The following is a 24,153-nucleotide window of genomic DNA, read 5'->3' on the forward strand; positions in this document are numbered from 1 at the left end:
AAAAATCCCAGTCAGTTCCCTTTTTTCCCAGCCGACTCTGAACATGGACGGCGAGGTTCCTGCCATGTCAGGGACTAAATGCCAGTTGTTAAAGCAGGGTGTCATAGCAAATGTACACATTTATCTTGATCAAGAGCAAAACAGCTGTCATCAGCATAAGCTGGAACACTGTCCTCTGGGATCCAGTCAGTCTGTTATACTTTGAGTTCAAGCAATTATGAATACAAACATGCTCACCTATCAGGTAAGTGTATCTGGTATGTGTACCAATCTCGTGTACTACATGTGTTGGGGATGAGCTGCACAGCCTCCAGCACTTGCCTTCATGGTTAAGAGTGACAAATGTTTGTCTGAGCGGCACGGGCGTGCACTTTATATGGTTTTAACAAAAACAACGTGACGTGTGTGAAAGACAACAGAGGCTCTACAAAGGACTGAACCAAGAGTTCTAGAATAGGAAGGAAAAAGGTGTTAACGTTTGTTAAAAGGGAGGAACTTGAAAGTGCAGGTCAAATGCACAACTCCGCCGGTATCGTTTTAGAGTCCAGGAGACATCGAAGCAGACGTTGAGTGGTTCTAGTTTTGTCTTAGGGAAATTCAAGGTCAAGGCATAGCACAGGAAAATTGTAATACACTAATGGCTTCACCCCAGCAGCTGAATTTCAGAGAAATGCGGGCAAGATAAGGAGGAGGTTGTCAATATTCGGCATCGAGTGACGGGGGGAATAAAAGAAGCTAGAAGTGAGAGATTAAAAGATGAGGAAACTGCAGAGCAAGCAGATTTTCAGGAGAAGTAAAAGCAGCAGTGGATGAAAAAAGATCGAGACGTTGGGGGGGGGGCAGATCCATGCACGTCCTGGTGAGCAGCGGTTCCCTAATAGGCTAGCCTGAGCTCATTAGTCCTGCTCTGGGCTCCTCTGGACAGGACTGGGTGGGCTTCACTCCCCCCACCCCCCCAACACTCCACCCTACTCCTGTTTCCCTGTTTCTTGGAGTGACAACCAGCCCCCTTCCTCTCCTCAAGACTCTCCACTGCACGCCCCCCTGCAGCGACAGCCCAAGAGCACAATCAGGGGAACACACTGTCGGCTGATGGAATAATTATTGCTCCCAAGTAGGCAACAGGAGACTGCTCTCCCCGGGGAGCTGCCTGTGTGTGATAGCATGCGAGACGGATCGCGTGGCTGGACAAAAAAAGAGTTGGAATACATGAGCGTCAGCTGGAGAGAAGGAGAGATGGAGCTACACCTGGTTACACGTGGACGTCTGCAACAGCATAAATGTGTGTTTGCAGGCTTCTGAGTGTGTGTGTGCGCGCTTTCATGAGAAGTATCTGCAGCACGTCCATTCAAGATAAATGCAGTCTGTCTCGCTCTCTCGGTCTCTTGCCCCCCCCCCTCGCCTCTTTCTGTCTCTTTTCATTTTTTTCTGCAAAGAGATTAATCAAGTGTCAGGATGAGGTACCGTGAAGGAAATAAAGGCGCTGCGCTGATTTATAATTGTCTTGACCAGTGAGGAGTGCAACCTTGAGGTTTAATTCGTCCTGCACAATGATGATTGGTGCACGTGTTCTTCAGTGAAGGTGAGGGCAAAAAAAGATGATACTGCTGTTTTTTTTCATCCGCACATACGGGAGGAAATTAATTGCCTGTCACTTTCTAGCTGCCCTTCCCTCCCTCTTGCTGCCTCACCCAACTATATGATCATTTGGTGGGAAATAGGCAGTAAGGAGAGGCTCAGGCTGCTTCTCCTACGACAGCTCACCCACCTGTTCACTAGGAGGCTCCATGCATTTACACACTACAGAGAAAAATTGTGCATCACCTTACATTTTAGGTCAGAGTAAACTGGACCAGAGGTTTTCATGCACCAGGTAGCAAATGCAACTGTGGTGTACTTACAGCTCTTTCCAATCCATCATCGGGTTTACGCCTATAGTCAAAAAGCAGATAACTGGCACTGTTCAACTTTGCTGTCCATGTCTGTGGTGTCCCTGTTCTCCATTATTTGCTCATCTCTGGCGGCGTCACGGTCAGCCAGACCTCAGCGAGGCGGGGCTGCTCAATAGTTGAGGCAATGAGGTCCACTTTGCTCCGATCACAATCATTGAAGTTCCGCCTGATTTCACAGAGGTTTGTAAGAAGCCGGAGGGGCAAAAGAGGAACTACAAGGAGGAGTGGGGGAAAGAAGAGGCGTGGGCGTCATAGTAATGAAACCAGCGCCAGGTGAGGGCAGCGAGGAGGTGGGCAGTCAGAAAGCATTCCCTGCAGGAGAAAAAAACAGCTGATTTATGCTGAGGAGTGCAGGTAGTCCAGAAAGCTTCTCAGGAGGAGGTGATGAGGCCAGAGGAGAACAAAACCACCGCTGAGTCCTTCCATGATTCCTCCTCAGAGCAAAAAAAAACTTCTGCGTTTGTTCGGACGGCAGAAATCCACCATCAGCTTACTCATCACTCTCGTCCTCCCACTTCTGATTTTGCATTCGCCTCACATTCTGCATGGATTTCTCCCATTCAGTTAATCCAGCATGAGCAGCTGCAGGTCCCGAAGCCCAGGTCCTTCCGACCGTCACAGGAGAGGATCAGCACGCCTGGCTGGGCTGGAAGCTTTCCTTTTGGTGGCTAAAAATGAGGAGAATTCCTACTCTTGTTCCGCCTCTCAGTCCTCCTGCTATTGGAGAAATGCTGGCAGCTGTCCTGCTCCCTCTCCCCCTCTCGCTCTCTCTCCCTTACACACACACATACACGCTCATAACCTCGTCTCTCCCTGCCTCCCTCCGCTTCCTCTCCCTTTCTTTCCTCAGCCCAGCCCCTTTTCCCTCCGACTGCCAGACGAGGTGTCAGCGCTCAATTTCTGGCTGCTTGCGGCGCAATTTGCGAGTATTCTCTTTCTCTCTCCACACACTCACTCACACACACACACTCACACACACACACACACACGCGCACAACAGAAATTCACCCCAGCACACGTCACATGAATACTTAATGTATACAGGAGCCATCTCCTCTTTTAGGGTCCCACACTTCAAACAGATTTGGTTAGTATGCCTACAGTGCATGCATGGATGGTGCGCAAGTGTGTCGAACTGTTTGCATGATATGTGAGAACACACATTTCATTACTACTTTTTTTGTCTTTGTTGACAGTTGTAATTAGCCAGATGAATGAGACTGTGATTAATCATAAGGACTGACACACAGATAAGGCAAGGTATACTTAAGAGCTGAAAGATGGATTGTTTAAATGAGCGATACTCAATTAGAGAGATGAGAGGAGGGGAAAAGTGTGCAAGCAGAAGAGGGAATGAGAGAGGACAGACAATGAAGAGATGACATCTTTGAAAGGCAGGTTTAAGCCGACCACAGAGAAAGAGTGCAGTCAGTGGTTGGTCAAGGGTAAAGAGGGGAATGAATGCATGGGTGTGGGCGAGAGTGCCCCGTATTCCCTGGACTGCCAATTTACCAGTAAGCTCCCTCTCAGCCCCCCTGATCAGCCAGACCCATTTGAAATGCTGCTGCTTTGGCTGCAGAGAACACAACAGCAGACAGAGTGGGTGTGAGAGTCGCTAGATGAAAGTGCGTTCAGCGTAAACACACACCGAGCTCTCTCTTTCGGACACAATGCCCCTCGCATGAACTCTGCTGGATTCAATTAGGAGGCAAAGAATAAGTACAGGAGAAAAAAATAACGACCATCACCTATTTTAGAAAAATGAAGGCTTCTGAATGAGTCTGAAACTCCCTCTGACTTCCTCCTTGGCGCTCATGCTTTTGCTTTTTTGTGCAGTAGGCTGGTAATCAGGTTTAATGGCAGGAGGTTACGTCACGTGCGCATGTGTTGCAGCCCGTTGAGTCCTAACAGGAAGCGATCAGTGACATTAAGATGGTACTAATGTGGAGATCGGTGCCCCTGACGGTGCGAGCAGCCGTCACACTCACTCTAAACATGACACATTCAGTCGTGTCAGTATAGCATCAGTCACAGCTGAAACCGCCTCGATAGCCTTTCTGCTCCATCGCCGCCTCCTTACACACACACCTTAGCGAGGCATCACGAGTGGAACGCGCATTAAATGAACCAAAGCAAAGCCAGAAGAATAATCAAAGACCGTTTTGAACAAGCGCTTCTTCATTCCACAAAGGACACGTGGATTTTTGTCCTCGCCTGCAGAGGACTTGAGAGTCAGGGAGGAGGAGTGGAGGACAATGACAGGAGACGCTGTGTTTACCTGCTGCTTTCAAAGATTCGACCTGGCCATCTGTCAATAATCACTCCAGCCTTCTTTCAAGGCTTTATCCATTTGAACAAGAGGAATTCCGCTGCCCAAGAGAGTAATCAGCCAGCACTCCCATTAGCATGTTTGCCAAAACCTGTCTCTGCTGTCCTTGCCAGTTATACAGCTCTTTAGGTAGTCCCTATCTGTGGATAATTACCATGTTGGCCACGTTTGCTATCCTTGACATTTCTTTTCTCTGATTCTTTCCCCCTCCACAGACAAGATAAGGCTGCTCTGGCTGTTCATGCGGTGATCAGATCAGTGGGACTGATATCAGGCGGCTTTATCCCCCAACGGTGTGTCGGCCTCACGCTGCTACTTATTAGCAGGGTGGAATTACTCTTTATGAATGCACGTGGGAATACTGGACTCACGGCAGCCTCCATCCCACAATAACGAATGCGGCAGAATGAGTCGGCCTTGCTCGCTGCGGGATGTAATTTGTTCCCTCGCTTTGGACTGAAAGCATCTGTGTTTTTAGGAGAAGTCACTGAAGACGCGGCCAGACCCAAAATGCCAAATAAGCGGAACCCTGGGATTGATTGGGCAGGATGTGTGTTGGCCTATTGAGTGAGGTGATGTATATTTCAGACGTAAAATAATCGATAGGAAACCTCCCCAAAGCCAAAATCAGTACACACTGTCTTATTGATGGGCTACCCTTGACACCATCAAACAGCCCTTTTGCCCCAAAGGTGTGTGTATGGTGGGGGCATCAATGCACCGACCGTACGCAACTATAAGGCCAGTTCTGTGGTTAAGCAACACTCAAGTGATTTGCCAAATGTATGTTTAATTTAATTAAATCTGTCTCAACCACAGTGTGAACCAGCCTTTGTGGAGCTTCACTGGTGATTAAGCAACCACATCATCAGCCTGTGAACACACACAAGTTCATATGGCATGCAGACAATAGGGCAATGATGTCATATTCTCCCCCACAGCGCTGGCTGCAAGACAGCCCACCCAGAGAAAAGTTACAAGGGAGGGCAGGATGCTGATCATTAAGTATGAGACAAATGCTTCCACACCATGAAACTTTCTCTTTCTTGTGATTCACCACCATAGCTGGAACTAAAAGGTTTAATCTGCAGAGCGTTAGCATGTATGACCGTGCATATATAAATCCATGCATTCCCAGAAAGCCACGAGGGTCGCACGTGTTCTTAAAATAACCATACGCACATGCATATCTGCACATACAAGTCACAAGATGCACAATGGAAGAATTCCGAGAGGTAAACAGGCTTTCTGAAAGCATGACAAAGCTGAGCCAAACCGCCTGTGTGGCACTGTTTAGGTTGCGTCTGTCTCCTCTCTAAACACCTCTCGCAATCCAGGAACCACTGACATAAACATTAATTTAGTTTTTCACATTCTCCCCCCCCATCTCAAATCACAACAACTACGTGCCCGAGGCTGCAACATCCTGAAAGCACTGATTAATTTATGAAAGTGGTTCAAGAAATGTTATTAACAAAACTGTAGAGCTAAAGCGGCTGTGAAGGGAAAACTGGCATTCCTTTTCTTCCTCTGTTGTTCTCTCGGAATACAGATTCAGATTACCATCAGCCAAATCCAAGATCTATGCAGTCATTTTGGAAAATGTGTTTCCTCTCTCTCTTTTTTTGGCAGCCTCAAATACACAACAGGCTTATCTGGCTGCGAGCTGAATCTTATCAATCCCGGGCTTTGCGCTGACTGCCAGCCTGGCCTGACTGGTGTCTGACTGTTTCAATGGTTGTCTGAAGGTATAAACCTCTGTTGTATAAACCCACAGAGGGTCAGAGGAGGGACCACACACCTCCAGGCTAGGATTTCTACACTTTTTATTACATAGCTAATCAGAGCTCAGCTAAAGCAGATGGCAACAGTGAAATGTCCAGTCAGCTGACAGACTGCCATCTTTCCACTCTGGACCGAGGCCTTCGAGAAAATCTCTTTGTTCCAGCAAGGTGTTCGGCGAGCCTTTTGTTCCCGCGCAGTGTCTGCCCTTGGAAACCAAATGGGGCATTATTTGTGTGCCGACTGCTGACAGCCCAAGGCTGCAAAAACATCTTCGCAACAATCCCCAGCCAATTAGGAGAGGCCAAACACATTCATGCAACATCTGTGGGTGCAATGGGGGGAAAAAATCCTCCATAATAACCAGCGTCTACTTCCTACTGTACAGAGAACAGAGGGAATATCTTAAATTCTTCCCAGGTCTTTTTTTTCCCCGAAAATGTCTCCTTGGAAGCCCTTTGAAAATGGTGTGTGGAATGAGGTGGAAAACAAGGGATTAAGGTTCCCCTGGAGGAATAGGTTGAATAACAGTGGATCACCTGAAGCACCGGGTAAAAAAGAGAGGGTGAGAAAATGTGGAACGGGTTCAAAATACGGTTGGTAAAAAAGGAGCAAATTAGAGATCACTGACATGGAATCAGAGGAAAGTGTTCTCTAAATCCAGCAGTGAGAAGGAGAGAGAGGCAGAAAGAGAGGAGAGGCGTGAATGGCCAGGTCCTCTCCCCGATCCGCGGGCCTGGCCCAGTGCCACCGAGGTGCCGTCCGCAAGTCGGAAAATTATTTTCTGCCTGAGAAACAAGTCAGAAAAGCGGTTGTTGGGGCCGTGCCACAGCCAGATTGCAATTGCTTTATTCCCAAAGATGGGATTCCCCAGTTGGCCAGGAATAAATGGAACAGTTGGTGCCAAAATGTAAAATAGAAAAAAAAAACTAATCAATATTCAAGAAAGCCTGGTTTGCTGCTACAGTGTTACGAGCAACAGTGCATTTAAATCCAGGCTCCTAGCAGTGGATTTGGAAACAATTATGGTACACAAAATATCACATACGCTAGATTTATAGATATAATTAGATATTCAGACAAGACCCACACCAACAGATTCATACTTCCCCGTGTCTGTGCAAATTAGAAGCTCTGTCTGTGCCAAGGTTAAATCCTGATGATGAAGGAGGGAATATTTGATCAGCAGTGTGGAAAAAAAATCGTTAAAAGTCGTAGGCTGTTTTCGCCTATAAACAAGTGGGCCTCAAAATCCGGGACACTCAGTCAAACACCCACTGAGCCCACAATTCCCACAATGAGGAGCCACAAAGCCGTTTGGCTAAGTTAGGGGCTTAAAGAGGCTTACAGAAAACAGTATGGAGGAAATTTACGAGTTAAATGGGCAATAATTCCATTTAAATATTTTAACATGTTTTGTTCTTCCTAGCATTCAGAAACAGCCCGCGTTATGGCCTTAGCTGGCTTTAACATCAGGCCATGGAACCTTGGACAAAAAGGGCATTAGCTCTGCAGGACCCATTTGTTAGTCAACGAGGTAAATGGAACCATTTAGGGGCCCTGTTGGAAAGACCTGGAAGTACGGGCAACTGTCAAAATGTCCTTAAAGGAAAATCAATTGAGCCTGACTTATCTATACTCTCTCTGCAACCCTTGATGAGAGGAGGGAAAAATGCTCAGCTATCGCACCGAATTTGGGTCCGTGGCGGTATAAAAGCTTGGGAGCAAATTGACTTTTCAGCTGATAGGTGACAGACCATAATGAAGACATGTCCTTCGCTGCACGGCAGCCTGCAGTCTCGCCACCTCTGCCACTGCTGACAGAGATTAACGGCTGCATTTTGACGCCGCTCCTGCTGAAGGTGTGCTGTGCTGCGCTACCTCTCCAAGGCTGAAGCGGCTTTGGAAGAACACTCTCAATACACAGGCTGAACTCCGGTTCAACCCAACATCCCACCCACGTTTTGCCTCGAAAACCACAGCGCGGCTTTTCTACTAAAAAAAAAGAAAAAAGGAAAAGAAAAAAGTCTTGGCGCTCAGATCAAATCCTGTCTGACTGAATGATGCTTCCTGTGTTAGAGGGCCCTTCTGCACGCAGCGTTTGATTTAAAGCACTCGAAACGCAATTAATAACACATAATGTCGGCATGATCAAATATAATGTCATCCTAGATGAAGACATAACTTTCTATCAAGGCGAAGGATAATTTAAGAACATTAAAAGTGCACAAACAACTGAGGCCTGGAAAGCAGCCAGCCCACTTCTGCTCTGATTGTCAGCTTCATTAATCACGCGCTGACAGATTCAGACGTATGCCGATTATTTATTTCTCTGCTCCATACAGGGGCCACCACAACCAACAGTGAGAACATTTGGAAGCGATTAATCAGTGGGCTGTCTCGAGGAGACAGAGCTGGGAGGCTGTTGGAGGAAGGGTGACACCAGTTTTACATTCACCTCCACCTCACAGAAACTAGGAGCTGAAACGGCTGAAGACAAATGACCAATGGACACATAGAGAAAAGACAACACTCGGTGTCATGTCTCCCCTCTTACAGCTACCAGGACATTAGGCACGACAACCACATTATTCCATGTTAAGCAGTTTATCCTGTATCAGACACTCATAAAGTCAACCTCAAAAGTCAGACATGCAGAAGCGCTGGCTGGGCCACGCAGAGCGCGCGGGGATAATGGGATTTCAGCTTGCTGCAGCTGGCTCTCACGTGCTGGGTCGAGAACCGATTACAGCCCCTAATCCTCCTCATTCAAGATGATGTGCACACAGAAAGGAACGGCAGAACGGCAGAAACACAGCAGATAAATCCTCCTCGGCTCTGGATTGATGAAGCTTCACCTCAGATGTTAAAATGGTCAAGAGTGAGGTCAAAACGCCCTTCACGTTAACTTTTAAGCTGCACTAATTCCCATGTAGGGAATCTAATGTGTTGCAAATATCATTTAGATCAAACACATTTCTCTGATTATGACATTGATTGCCTATCTGTTAATTCTGTCACGCTCTCTAGTGTGCATGTGCAAACATTAGGCCATAAAAGTGTGTATTCCCTGTCCAAAGTCAATGCAAACCAACCTTTTACTCCCCGACACTCACACAGATGGTCCCGACTGCAGAGGTGACAAAGATAACAGACTTGACTTGGATACCGCTGAAGGACACGGAAGTGGTTCCGTCGGCATCACCGGACCCCCCACAGTGCGAGGCACCTTATCATTCAATGGGATGGAGGTCGGAGAATTGGAGGGCAAAGCATGGTCTTGGCGCCCTGTGGGAAACCTTCTCAGTGGCCCCCCCGGGTAATGTGGGCAGGCAAACGGAGCAGGAAATGCCCGGATAGCGAGGGTATGACCTCCGCGGTCCACACTTGAGTCGCCACACACAACTTGGCCATTTGAACCAGTCACCAGAACAAGGAGACAAAAGGCAACAGTGTTAGGTGACGAGTGTTTTTCTCAAGGTTTTGCTGCACATGTCGAAATTTCTCCACATGTGAGTGGAATCCATCATTAGCGTTTCCCTTTCACCCCACAGGGCTTAGCAGAGCTGGACCCACGGGGATCGCGCAGGCTTGAGTCAGCGCTTCAGCTCTTTGTTTGCTGGCTCCGAGGCCCCCCTGCAGGCTGGATGAGTGGGCCAGACAGACTTCCTGACTCAGGGATTTAGAGAACAGAGGAAAGGGCGAGCAGGTTATCCCTCGCACAGGCTCGACAACCCCCCCCCCCTCCTCGCTCTTCTTCCATCACCCTGGTGCACAACACTATCCCCAACGTGTAAACATGATGGAGGATGATAGGACAGGGAGAGACAACATACACATATTGGTTGACCAGAGGGTGGGGCTTGCGGGTTGGCGGTATGTACCTATCTGCTGTAGCAGCCCAAGGCCGCAGGACCAGTCTGTATCTCTTTCAACACCAAGGCCATGACAGCGTCTGACAGGCCCTGGATGGATTCAAAAACGGGCTGCAGCTTTGTCGTGGCCTCAGCTGGTCCTGCCACAGTGTCTGTACAGAGGCAGCTATTAATCCCGTCAGCCTGATTATTGAAATATATTGCCAGCTGGTGTTTCATCCAACAGTAAACACAGACAAATACCAGAGAGCAGCTCAACCATCTCGGCTACCACCCACTCAGTACTTCTGATGAGCCATTTGGAGCTGCGGGCATGTGCTGCTCAGATTCAACAGATTGATATGAATCAATTGTCATTCATCAGGCTCTGGAGGTACCGGTAGTATTAACATTCAGCTCCGGTGTGGTTTTTTCCCCTCAAAATGGAGCCAGCATTTCAGCATTTTCCTGCCGTTCTCAACATTCTGCTCACACTCTCGCTTCGGTGGAGGAATCCATCTAGCTGTGTCTTGACAACAAAACCATTAGCCTCTCACCTCCAGGGAGCAGACACACCAACTCTGACTCCACACAAAACTGCACTTTTCACAGGGTGGAAAGAGACAGCGACACACAGCTGAGGATAAAGACGCAGGGAAAGGTAGAAAGAAAAAATACAATAGACGCTGCAACTCAATAGTCTCAACTTCATAAGTGTGACAAACTCTCAGCTAGCATCAGAGCGAGCTCAGTTTCTGAACATGTCCAACACAACTTACTTGACTCCCATGGTGGCAAATTCAAAAGTCTCCACAGGTTTCCTGCTCCTGATGCTCTTACAGCGGATCATCAGGTCAACGACAACAGCCACTCCTATTGTGTGCCTCCGCTGCCATGTGGACCAGAGGCAGTGTGCTCAGTAGACCCCTGCGCTCCACATAATCTGTCCCGCTGATTAGCCACTAACAGAGATCCCTGCTGTCAGTCACACTAACCAACCAGACATGGTTCTGCACTGCTTTGTCTGCTTAAAGCCTCTCTGACAGGCATCAGCAACACCAACATCTCCACCTCCATACTGGATTGGCTGAGAACTGGCGAAAGCAAATAATCCAACAAGTGGCATTAACAACAAATAATTGTGCGATGTGATAGTCGCGCTTATGTCAGAGTCATTACTGAAGCCTGCTCTCAGCTCTAAACCAAATTATAGCCCTGCAAAGTTGAGAGGCCTGTTTTGACCTCTCGATTTACAATCTGCTAGGAAAATAAGCTGCGTTTTATACCTACAACAACTCAAGGACCTGTTTCTATGGTTACTGGGAGCTGCCTGGGGGATGAAGGGCAGAGTGACTGCTGCTAACACAAAGGCAAGATTTTGTGAGTGCAGCAAAACAGAGGCTAAATGGCCCTGCTACGCACAATTACAGGAGGGCTCCTTCCGCAGAATCACCGTCATTACCGTGCGAGCGCTCACCTGGGCAGCAGCTGTACGGTGGCGATGGATGACCATAAAACCTCTTCCTCCTGACACTCCTCAAGGGCTGCATTCCAGCAAACAGCTGTCAACCCTGCCCCTGCAACAGCCCGCCCAGCAGCCCGTCACCATCTCCGAAGGCAGTGCTGCTCCCAAATCCTCCGTGGATTTGCATTATCCCCTCTAGGTTGCTGGGATTCTTTACCCGCATGTATCTTTGGAACCAGTAATCCAACCATCTCCCGAGTATCAACATTGCAAGGTAGTAAAGAGACATAAACAAGGGAGGTCAGGTGACAAAAATTAGACCGCAGACTGAGCAATCAACTGCAGCATAGCAGGTGCCAATGGAAGAGATAGATGGGGCGGAATCTGTGGAGGTAGTTTAGCCACATTCCCCCACCCCCCACCGTGACTTCTGCCTGGTTTTATGACACAATGCTGTGTCAATACAATAATCATATGCTCTGTTGCAAGCAATCAGCAGTTAAGCTGGTAGTCAGAGAAACACCTGGCTCTAAATCCATTAGCCCCACCCCCACTAATTCTGACACGCACATATATGACGTGCACACACATACACAGACCATCCAGTCCGACCTCTGACACTTCCTGTCTCCCCGCAACTGTATAGTCACACTAATTGCTGATTAGTCATTACTACCCACGGGGCGATTTTCGTTCCAGATTATGCAAGGCGAGATGAAGGATTGCTGTTTTAATAACTGGGGTTTCAGTAAAGCTTTTGAAAGATGCCTTGTGATTTAAGATAATATTCATGGCTGGACTACTATAAAAATCTCCCAGGAGCAACAGCCCAGAGAGGGAAAATGCATTAAGTCTCCACACAGTAGGGTTTAATGCTGCATTCAGATAGAGTGAGGCAGACCGCAGCAGGTGGAGAGAAAGGACACGCAGGAGAATCAAGGAAAGAGGAAGAGCAGAACAGAAATAACACCGAGGTGCAGTCAGAAATAAATCTCTTTTTTCCCTCAACCTGATGGTTTCTGCAGTTATCAAGTCAACATACATTCTACAAGGATTTCTCTGCTCAGGGGACAAATTCAAAGAAGCAAATTAAATGCCTTTTTAACCCGAATGGTTGATTTATTCTTTCAATAAAAAAAACACATGAATCTCTATTGTTCTACTCTTTTCTCTCACCGGTCGACTAGCTGGGGCAGCTAGCGCTCTCGCTAATTGCATTCTAATTAAAATTTCATTTCTGAGTAGAACAGTGCTAGTGAATGTCAGACAAGTGTCCAAGGAGCTTCCTCCTCTCCATCAGGGCAGGAACTGCTGTTTGGTTATTCTGCTCCTCCATCCTGGGCTCTCAGGGTTTATACATGCATCCTACTAATTGTATCTTCAGAGGACAAAACAGAATACTAATCAGATATGAGTTTTCAGGCTCATTTAATGCATGAAGGACACTTGTTTCTTTGTATTTTTTTCAAATTCAGAAAGAGCAAGGGCTAGTGGGAGAGAACAAAATGAAACAATTGGCAATTCATTTAATCCTTCTCTACACCAAGGGACTTCATTTTCAGCATACAGAAAGTTAAATTAAAGACTCAAAGCTGATGACTGATATTCCTGTTGGGGACCACAGCTGCGGGGGAAATGGGTATGCGACGTGAATCAAGAGCGCATCGCCACATCTCTTTTCTGTAGTAATGGAGAACGCTGTTTAAATCTGCCGCTGCATCGCCGTGCTTCTCCTAGCCAAGTTAAACACCACATTCTTGGCAGCAAATTATCACTGGGATGAAATCAAAGGTGGAACATTTTATTGTTACTTCCACCTCCACCCCGCTTACCCCACCAGGACCTTCTACAGGGGAAATAACAGGTCCCCTCCCTCTTTTTTGCTCCTGGCCCACACTAGCCGGTCTGACTCAACTCACTATTCTATGTTCTTTTAGCACAGGCCCAAAGAAAACATGAGAACAAATAAATCAGCTAACCTTGTCAAAGAGATGGCAACCCCTTGCTGTTGTTTAGAGCTAGCACTCTCATGACAGGACATTACAAATATATAGAGCATCTGGAATGTCCCGTTGGCCAAAACGGAGGTCTCGTGGTGGCACTCTGCAAAGGCTGGCAGGACAAAACTACATTTTGGGTGCTTGGAGAAAAGCTAAGCTTCTCAGGATCCCCGGTGGGCTTCCCGTGTCGCTCCCTTTACCTCCTGTGGAGCAGCGCTTCAATGGTCCAATACATCATTCTTAACCAGCTTCCTTTCCGCCAGCATTCATTACGGCATAACGCTCCTCGGAGAGTATATACGCGCTGGCCGGCCTTCCAGGGAATCCATCACTGACAACATGGCACCAGTCAGCTACGCACCAGGACGGGCTTAAGTATTCTCCAGGGCAACAGCAACAGCAAAGCCAAACAGTGCTGAGATACACACACCCCGCATTTTCTTTTTTTTTGTGGAAGTTGGGGGGTGGGGGGATCTGAATTACTGCTTTAAAACCCAGACAGGAGAATCAATAAACACCAAATACTTGGGGACAATACATGGCTTTAACCTAAGCCTCTTCATGAGATGCTGCCTTCTCTTATCAAATGATGTCATTCTGTTATCCATTCATGGGCACTGATGCCTGTAAGAAATGGGAAGGTTCATTTAACCCCACGACGGTGCGTGGCGGTGCTATAATTCATCCATGGCAACAACATCTCTATGGTGTAGGAGCCCCGCATGCGAGTTAAAACCCTGAACCAGCGCCTCTGACAGACATGCAAATGTGAGTCGGTGCATGTCTCTCTTTATCGTTCAGACCTTCTATAAACACACCGGAATTCATGTCAGGTTGCGTCTCACCTAATCACCAAACACTTCATTTATGATCCAATCTCTCTTTTTTGACACACTCAAAAAAGAGAGTTTTAGTGTGACAGGGCAGGAGGGAGCTTACCTGATGAAGAAGGAGGCTGCTGCAGAGGTGGAAGGAGAGGAGGAGGTGGATGTACTGGTGATGGGCCCTGGCAACTCTGCTTGACTGGAGCCCTTCAGTCTGCAGGGCATGACCAGGCTGCTGCTGGTCATGGTGTTGGCTGGTGGCTCCACGGCTGCGACATGCCTGTCTGCCTCTCCAATCAAACCCTGGGCCTGCTGACGCACGTAGGGAGATAAGACAACAACCATTACGGGTGAGTTTCAGCACTCCTGCTCCCCGTCCTGCCACCACAGCGCCTCCACGATGCCACAGATGGATGGGCAACTGCGGCAGCCAGTGCTGGTCGGAAGTCAGCACTATTCAGGACAAAGAGCTGCCGGCAAATATGCAGCGCCATTCATTGATTCTGGCAAAATTCCAGACTGCTCTGGATGGAGCCTATTGTCGTTTTCCACAAACAATTTACTCAACTCTGCTGCAGATTTTTTTTTTTTTGTAGAGGACCTAAATGCATAATCTGCCACTCTGCTACCTTTGAAGCAATGGGGGAACTTATACTGTTGGCTAATTCTGGCTGTGTTTATGAAGTAACGACAAAACATGGATTCCACGGGTGCGGAAAGTCCGGCGGGTTTTTAATGATGTGATCAGAAGGCTCTATAAACACATCAAACTGTTTTGTCGCAGTTGCCGAGCGAAATACAGAGCAGGTTTGTAACACAAATATTTATAGAGTACATCTATTTCATATGTGACTTGAGAACATTTGCTTGTTGAATCTGCCACTTTTCTGTTAAGAATTACAATGCTTCTTTGTCTAGTGTTTAAAAGTGAGTCGTGGGTTTAAAAATATCCAACAATGACCAGTTGTTGAATCAAACCAAGAACTCCTTTGAAGTGGTCAGACGGTACTTTTTAGTGTCCACTCACAGATCTGAAGAAGGATTTTCAACAAGAGGGCACAGTTTTGTGGAGAGAAAAAAGCAGAGCCTTCCTGCTACATGTTAGGAGGGATCTTCAAAGTTGAAGCTCAAAATGGGCTTAAAAGTTTACATGCTGCTCTGGAAGTCTGCAGTGGGTCATTGATTACCCATAGCTGAGGGAAGGAGAGCAGAGAGCTAATTACACGGACTCAGCCTCAGCTGGAGCCACCACACTGACATAAGGTTAATCCTCATGACGCTGCTGGTTCAGCCTTCAAGGAAATGATCAATAGCAGCTCAAAAGGGCTGGCTTTTGTGCTTTTAAATGCTGGAGTTGAAATAAGAAAAGTTTTATTTTCTTTTAAAACATTCAGAGCCACTCCAAATTGACCACTGTGCTGCAGCCTCAGTGCCAGGATATGTGTTATAACAGTTTAGTTCTGCATATTTACCACCTCAGTGTTTGGCCTAGATTCATGTTTAGCAGCTAAAATAACACCCCTTACAATCTTTTTTGCAAAGCGCATGGCGTTCCATTATCTGCCATTTGTCAACACAAGCTAAAGCAGCTGCGCTATTTATGTGTCCGAGCCTGACAAGTGAATGCCATATATCAGCATGTGTGGACACATTTACATTCAGACATTCACATGAAAGGCTTTGCTATTGCTGTGCAGAGCGCTGCCAGTGCTAGAATAAACATGCAGCGCGCTGTGTTTTTTATATTAAAGCCGGGGTCCATTATCTTGTCCAAGAAAAGCCTCTCTGACCATTTGTCAAGATGTGGGTCTGCAGTACGTTCCTGAATGCCCACTCTCCCACCATTCCTTCTTATCAGAGCTACAAATTACAGCCCTGTTTTAGAGGTCTGGTTTTACTCTCGAGACTTCATCGTGCAGGTTAGGGCAGATATGAAGGTGATTAGAAAAGCTGGCTGCCCACACAAACGAGCCTGACAGAGATCCTCACGCAGATGCCAGAGCAGCGAGAATCGCAGCATGCTGGTGTCTGTGACAGGTTAGGAACTGTGCACATACCAAAGAAGAAGAGCCATTACGCGTTGGCACCGAGGGCGAGAGCTCTCCACGAGCAGCTGTGCAGAAAGCTGCTGTGTACAGTTTGTCGCTGATTGGGTAGTCCCAAATTTAAATTCAAGTGGCAGCAAATTTCAGGAGCATTGAAGGGACATCTGGGCATAAGAAGGAGCTCAAAAACCCATACGTGCATGTGCACATACACACGATGAACTCAGAGGTCCAGAGGATCGCTTTTTATGACCGGACTTACACCTCTGTGCAGCCTTGGACCTGGTCTGGCCCTGATTCTGGCTGGAATACAGAATGTATCCCCTGGTCAGGTAATTAGACAGTGTCAGTGGAGCAATGTGCGCTGGGCTGTTTGCACCAAGAGTCAGTAATGAGCTGGCCTTCCACCCTTTAACCCCCAGACCTCGTTGATCCCTCTGACTGGGTCTGCCAGTGGAAAGTCTTAAAATGTTTGGGGGTGTGTGTGTGTGTGAGAGAGAGAGAGAGAGAGAGAGAGAGAGAGAGAGAGAGAGAGAGAGAGAGAGAGAGAGAGGGTGAATTTGAGAGAGAGAGAGAAGAGCCCTCTCTGAAGTCTGAAGCACCCTATCAGCAGTCCATTTGAAAGTACAGGATCACCCTTTGACCTCTGACCCCAGTGGTCACCCAACAATTCCTTTCGAGGTGAAATAGGCATCAGGTTAATCCAGCTGTCCTGGTTGTCAGGCATGAGCTATTACCAACCAACCGTGGTGGGAATCAACCTCCGAGTCCTACAGTATTAGAAAAACATGTATTTTCACCTCTGTCCATCCCCACCACTGTTACGCAGATGCTACATTTGATGGGCAGGTTTTGAATTGATTATTTTCGCGGCAGGACGGAGATGGTTCCTTCCTTTCTCTTTTTACATCTTGTCATCTCTAATCACTTTTGGTAGAAAGCTGTTCAGCACAACCAGCTGCACCAAAAAGCTGCTGCCGAGAGCAGCTGCTGGGCTTCAGCCTGGTGCCAGAGCTCTCGTTCTGTGCAGATTAGTGCACGTGTTGTTATGAGATTTATGAGACTGAAAGATTTGGGTCATTCCAGTTCTTGTTTTGAGGCTATGTACCATGGTGGGCTACCTTTGCTCGGTAAATAATGATCCCATTTTAATTAATCGTGGATTTTGGTCACTGCTGTGATTTGAAGTTTGATTTTATTCATGAGATATTTTAAAGAAACAGCCGTAAGCTTCCAAAACATATTGGTGTTTAACAGGTTCCTGCAAACCACTGTCCCAATTCAATTTCTGTAATAGCACACATCATTCCAGGTGTTAACCACAGCCTGTTCCCAGGGCAGCCCTTCAAGGTGCCCTAGAACTGACTGGGTGGGAGTGCTGCCTGGTTAACCCAGCCTCACATATTTCAGTCTGACACACACAGAATCCATCTCTGCTGCTTTGTCTGAGAAATCCTAAATGCCTTCCACTTAAAAGGGGGACAAGGGAGAATGAATTGAGCTCCTAGTATTTTACAGAAATGCCCATTCCTTCCAACTTCAAAGATATTCCTCTCTGGCCATGGAGAGCCTCAGCCTCAACTCTGGAGCTCTGAGTGCCTCGCACCAGTTCTCAAGGCCACTCTGCCTGCTTTCAGCTCAGAGATGGAGAAATCAGCCTCCCCCTTTTGTGCCAGGTTGTTGGATTTGCCCTGCTTGGTGTACGTGCAGTTAAAAGCTCTTGATTTCCTCCCATCAACCATCTCAACAAGCACTTGTTGACATTAAAGAGAGGAGTGAAAATCTGTCTTTAGCTGTCAACTACAATGGCAAATTCGCCACAACTGAGACTCCCACTGCAGTTCACAGCACCTTTAGAGCACAAATGTACCATTTATATATCTGATGGGACACATTAAAGTGCAGGGAGCACTTGATTGTTAGCACATGCTGTTTGGTCGGCACACTGAGCCCGCGGTGAAGAATGTCACGGCGGTTTGTAAATGACGCTTGAAAGCAGATGTCCCCACCACCACCGCAGAGGCTCACCGGTAAAAGGAGCATCTTCTGTCACAGCAGCCAGCAGAAAGCACAAATCACCAGGAAAAACACATTTTTACTGGAAAATAGGACTGATGACTTAAAACCAGAGATAAAAACACTATGTGTCACATGATGGCAAGAGCTAAACTCTGGAAATAGAGACCGGAGACACAGTGATTATCCAACATGTGAAGAGTTATGGGCTGGCTGATGGGTGGTCATGCCAAATGCTCTTGAGAAGGAGGTCGGTAGATAGGTGTTGTGATGACCTTTGAACTGTGAGCTCCCCGTGGGCTCCAGGACTACTGCGGAATGAGAGGTCAGCACGGCTGCAGTGATCTGACAGTCTAATTCTCTGCGGGGCTTCTCCCCTCTCAAAATGTAACATTTGCCACGGAACAAGAATGAACGAGAAGTACTGACTCTCTGTTTTTGGAGGGAAATTCTGGAGAAAGAATCTCGTGTGTTTTAGAGAACGACAGAATTCATCTTCCCCCGACTGTTGCACCATTTTAAAAGTAAAACCTGCGTACCGGTTTAGACTGGGGGATCAGAGTGTTGACCCTGGAGATGCTCCACATGCCCTCTAGGTACTGCTGCGCCTGAATGGTGACAGAGCCCAGAGACCCACTGAGCTGCCCTCCTGCCACAGTCACCTGGACGCTGGTCTTGGACGCTGAAGAGATCGTGGTGCTCTGCGGCACCCCTGGCGCCCTGTGTCTCTCTCCCAGTGGCAGCAGAGAGTTGACAGACGGCGGGCCTCTGGGCAGTGGTCTGATGCTGGAGGACGACAGAGCGAACCTGCCGGGCTGTGGTAAGTAGGATGTGGTGGAGGAAGCTGGCATGTCTGAGTTAAAGGTGAGCATGGGAGCGTGGAGCCCCTGCAAGGCCTCCTGCCGCAGTTGATGGAGCGGCGTGGAGCACACGTGGCAGCTGCTGACGCCGGCTTCGTGGCTCGCGGGTCTTTGGAGCTGCTCGAACAGGAAGGTCGCATATCCTGGGTCCTGTAAAGATAACACACAAAAGAGAGAATTTAATTCCTCGCATGCACATTTCAGCGCATGCCTTCGAGCAGATCACACAATTTGTTCTTTTGAAATAATTTCCTGGTCGATTTTCACATTTGCTGGCTCCTATAGCCGTGTGGTTCCTCAAAACCCTCTGGGGCCCTCGTGCCTTAATTAGTTCCACTTCCTTTTTCATGAAACTATTGTTTATGCTGGCGTGCTTTTCCTCTGTGCAACCAAGAGCTCAGAATCCTTGTATGCTTTAAAAACCAAAGCAAACAAGAGGGAGCACTTTAAAAAATGCGACATCTATTTATTTTGTAGCGCTTTATAAAAGTGATAGCTGAGATCTCAGCCTATCCCTGCTTTCAGTGATGGTGTCCAGCTGAGTTTTGTCCTTTCACTTTGTCTCTAGTTTGTATCTCACCAGGGTGTCCATCTCTGCTTGGGGTGGGGGTGGACAAAGGAAAACAACAGCTGAAGATACTCTATACATTTACATACAAGTGCCCCAGCATGGAAACATATGATAAGCCACCAAATGTGAAAATAAATACATCCTCCAGTAAGACGGGGACATGCAGAGCTACAGTATATGTTAGCTATTCAAATCCCTGATAGCCAGGGTGGAACGTAGCTTACTCTTTGTTTTTGGGGAATAAACACTCATCCAAACACACAAACACTAACAGGGAGAGCAGTCTCTTAAGGAGTGTAAAGGGGCGCAGCCCTGCTGCCCGGCAGAGCTGTGGCCTAAGACATGAGCCCACAGCCCATACATAAATGTTTATGAGGCCTTTGCTCTGTGGAATCTCAGAGGTGATCAGGAGAAGAGAAGCTGGAGGGGGGAGGGGGGCAATCCTCGTCTCTAATACAGTGGCACTAAATACTGACAGAGTCGCAGACCGCAGACAGAGGGGTGAGGGAACCCAAGCCTCCTCCCAGGGAAAGCAGATCCATACCAAGACTTTTAGATGACCTTTCTCTGCAGGAGGACACAGATTTAACAGTGTGGTCACATAAAGAGGGATGGATGGATGGATGGATGGATGGATGGATGGATGGATGGATGGATGGACGGACGGACGGACGGACGGACGGACGGATGGACGGATGGATGGATGGATGGATGGAGCACCCAGCTGAGCAGACATAACCTCCATATCATCTGGGCTGATGCTTACTGACTGGTTCTAGTTGATGTTTTACTGCCACAGAAACCAGAGGTAGAACTCACAACGCCGGATGTACAAAATCCCGTAAGTCTTGTGGGGAATAAGAAACTGGCGTCCAGCCAATAGCAGATCGAGTGCAGCCAGATATCGAGTGAATGTCGCAGTGTTTCCCGATGAGGAAGGGATTAAAATGTAAGAAGATTATAATATAAATATGATAGCATCATAAAGCATCCAGACATGATATGTAATCCCGCTGGTGTCCAGACACACGAACAATCTCCGCTCAGACGTGACATTTACGTAAAGGACACGGCCGTTTGCATGAATGAAGACGAAACGGTCTGCCAAAATGAAATAGGAGACAAGTAAGTAAAACATTACAGGCTGCTATTTTCACAGGCTGCTCTGCCGTCATGCACAGGCTTCCTAGACAGGAAATTGAGACGGAGTCATAAGCAGTCGACTCCGCCCTTCCATCACCCCTAACCCCTTACCCTCAGACCACCCTTTACCCACCTCGGGGTGCTGGTAGATGAAGGAAATCAATTTCTCTCTCGCCATGCATTGTTAAGTGTTGATTTAAGGGAGCTAATAAAAAGACACACAAAGCTGAGCCCATCTGCTATTCAGCCAGGATTCCGGAGGTTAGAGAGCAGGCTCTCTCCTGTAAAGCTGTCTGTAAGCTTTACGCCCGGCAGAGTGAATAAAAGGTCATGGCCATGAGGCTTATGAGGTTGATGGCGCCGATGATGAGGAAGATGATGATGTCGGAGGTGTGGAGGAGAGTGATGTGGCCGTGAAAGCCCCGAAGGCCACAGAATCCATCTTTATATGGCACGTAAGAGATGGAGGGGAGGGCATCAAAAGTGGAAGTAGAATTTTTCACACATCTGTCACACCTGGCGCCTTATTTACAGTACAAGCGTCTCTTTAAGACAGTCAGATGTTCCAGCTGCCAGTGGGAGAGAGTCTCTGCATCAATGAGGAGCACACTCAAACCCTGAGCCATTTTTAGCTTCTCCTTTATAAGTTTGATTACTGACACCAACAAGTGGGTGTGAGGATTAGCACGGCTTCAGGCAAGAATGTGCAGAATTGTCCAAAGGCTCCAAGGGCTCCTGCCAGGGGTGGGGGGCTGTTAAGGGCTTTGACTTCCATTGTTTGGCACAAGTGCTAGATGGTTTTGGTTTTCACACCAGAATTTCTCTACAGACAGTTGGGTAATGATATGAGGACAGCGAGGTGGGAGGAGGCGGGCCGGGGAAGGGGGGGGGCCTCTGGCCCTCACCTCCAGGCTTGTGGGCCAATTGTGTTGGTTTACTGCCTGTCAGAGGTGATCTTTATTCAACTCTGGGGACAAATGCAGTCAGATGCTATGGCCTTATTATGGAAAGGAGGCCGGCCGAGCACTCAGAGGAGATAAAGGCCTGCCTGTGGAATGAGCCCTTCAAGGCCCTTATAGACTTCTGTTTGTCTCTATCCCTCATACTAACCGTGATGAAAACCAGGCCGGCAGCAGCAGGAACGGGCCAGCCAACTAACCAACTGTCTTGCTGGGATGATGGAGAGGGTTATCACCCACAGCCCGGAGGCTGATAGAAACAGCCTCAACCATAACTACTTATGGATGAGGGGACAGCGATGGTGGTGGCCATGCATGATTTCTGTCTCGCAAGACCTTCAACATTCTCACTGCGTCCAACATTTGCATGTAATGTGGAGTGGCAGGTCATGCAGCCGCAAACGGCCTTAACCTTAAATAACAGCGAGGTTATTGCCATTTGAGAAGCATGAGTCGTAGCGGAGACATTTAGGTGCGCTCCATTGAAAGTAAAATACGCTGGGAAACTCTATTTTCTATCCCAGTTGAGCCAAAACGGTATTGCAGACATAAAAGCTCCCTATGACCGCCCATAGCAATGGCAGAGAGCGAAAATCAAAGCAAAATCAAATCAATGTGCAAACCCCCGTGATGCAAAAAAAAATAAAAAATCATCGTTGTGGAGCTGGCGGCGTGTCAAATCTGAAAAGAGTTTCTAAAATTCAAAAAAATCGGTGCCATTCTGGAAGCTGCAGTTTACTTGCAGGCTTCTCACATGAGCCTCAATGATCGGTACTCTGAAAGTACACGTTGATTCAACCGTTGACTCAGATTTTTCCTTTCCTTCCTTCTCTCTCCGCATCGCTACTTTATTGTTATGGACACACTCTGCTGTCAGCGCCACACTTTATGTCTCTCTTCACTGGACCTGCACCAGTTCTGTTTACACATCACAGTTCTTAAGTACTTCCTATGACTGCATTTCTTGTAAAATCTGGACCACACAGCGGCTGCTGACTCGAACGACCCCTTCACTACTGACTTTCCCTTATCCTGCCTCTGGAGACGCCTGAAATGAAGTCGACCCCCAACACGCAACATTTCAAAAGGATTGGCCACCCAATAAGCAGTCCGGGTACGGGGGCGAGGACAAGAGGAGACGTGGGAGCTCCTTTTTCCCACAGGTAGCCGGGCTCGGTAGCAGCCGAGGTGGAGGAAAACGAGCACAGCTGCTGGGCTAGCCCCGGGTGGACAGGGCATTAAGGCAGATTACATTCTCAGGATAAAAGCAACACCTCCAGTGGTGAAATCCCTCTCTGGTCTCTGCTCTTTTTCAGCTCTCCCTACCATCTCCACCTTTCTCCCCGGATTTCCAAGCTAGCTGAACCGCCTCAGCTTCCCCGAAGCAGCAGAGCTGGAAGGCCCGAGTTCCTGAATAGATATCAGGTGGAGCCTTTAGTGCAGGAGAAGACCATCAAATTTAACCACTGGCTGCTTCGAGGCGGAGGAGACAATGACTCAGGATGTCACACTAGCATGCGATTGACTCTGTGGGAAAGCCTTTGGTTGGACACAGACAAACCCCAACCCCAACCCTACGGCTCGCCAACATCGCATCACGCAGATGTTTTGCGACTGTTTGCCGACTTGACAAGTTTTAACATAACTGTAAGAAGACTTTTCCCCCAAACAGTGCAAAATCTGCAGCAACACAAGCGCGCTGTCATTATCTAATAGTGCCGCGTCAGACGAAAACACACATTAAGGTAGTAATGAAGTCATTTATGCTCCGCGCCAGTGTGAAAAAGAACTGACGTGTCTGCTTTTCTAGGGTCACTTCCTGATGAAATGATTCAGTCCTGTTCCTCAGAATCTCCTGTGATTCCAGGGTTGTTGTTTTTTGGAACATCCCAACTAAATGGAAGTTTAACACAAAAATAGCTGAGTAATTCCCTTTTAACTGGTGAACTTATCAGTCATTTCTGCAGCTATCTCATGCCGACTGCGTGCATATGGAGTCAACACCCCATTATGACGAACAAACATCCTCATTTTCAGATCAAACAGATCATTACCTTGTTTAGGAAGGCCCGTCTATTGCGTGCCTCAGCATTCCCAGGGATAAACAGCCATGTCTCCCAGCATCAGGCATCTGCTCATGTGGAGCTCACGGAGACAGATGTCAGTCTGGCCCTGGTTTTCAACCCTCCCTCCCTTCCCTGAACTGTTAGTGAGCTGATGAGGGGAAATGCAAATAGCCTTTCCCCCCCCGTCAGCACATGACGGCCCCCGCCTGGCCGGAGTCCCTCAGCGACACACGCGATCAGAGGGGTCGGGCAAATCTGTCGCCGGAATCGAGATTGACGACAAATTC

At 47.8% G+C, this 24,153-nt stretch overlaps 1 protein-coding gene across 4 annotated transcripts in view; it reads right to left on the minus strand.

Annotated features, from left to right (window-relative positions):
• kif26ab (kinesin family member 26Ab) overlaps positions 1–24,153 on the minus strand; it is a 54,305-nt gene that overhangs the window by 14,292 nt on the left and 15,860 nt on the right. For 2 of the 4 annotated variants that reach the window (XM_011617247.2, XM_011617256.2), the window contains exons 3-4: positions 18,807–19,277; positions 14,322–14,518 (exon numbers count right to left, since the gene is read on the minus strand). In XM_011617247.2, coding sequence (XP_011615549.2) covers positions 14,322–14,518; positions 18,807–19,277 — 668 coding nt within the window. Of the gene's footprint in view, positions 1–1,901; positions 2,766–14,321; positions 14,519–18,806; positions 19,278–24,153 lie in introns of those variants that run through there. The other 2 variants (XM_011617250.2, XM_011617262.2) reach the window with 2 other exon arrangements.

The sequence above is a fragment of the Takifugu rubripes genome, chromosome 2, assembly GCF_901000725.2.
Source record: "Takifugu rubripes chromosome 2, fTakRub1.2, whole genome shotgun sequence".
NCBI classification, from domain to species: domain Eukaryota; kingdom Metazoa; phylum Chordata; class Actinopteri; order Tetraodontiformes; family Tetraodontidae; genus Takifugu; species Takifugu rubripes.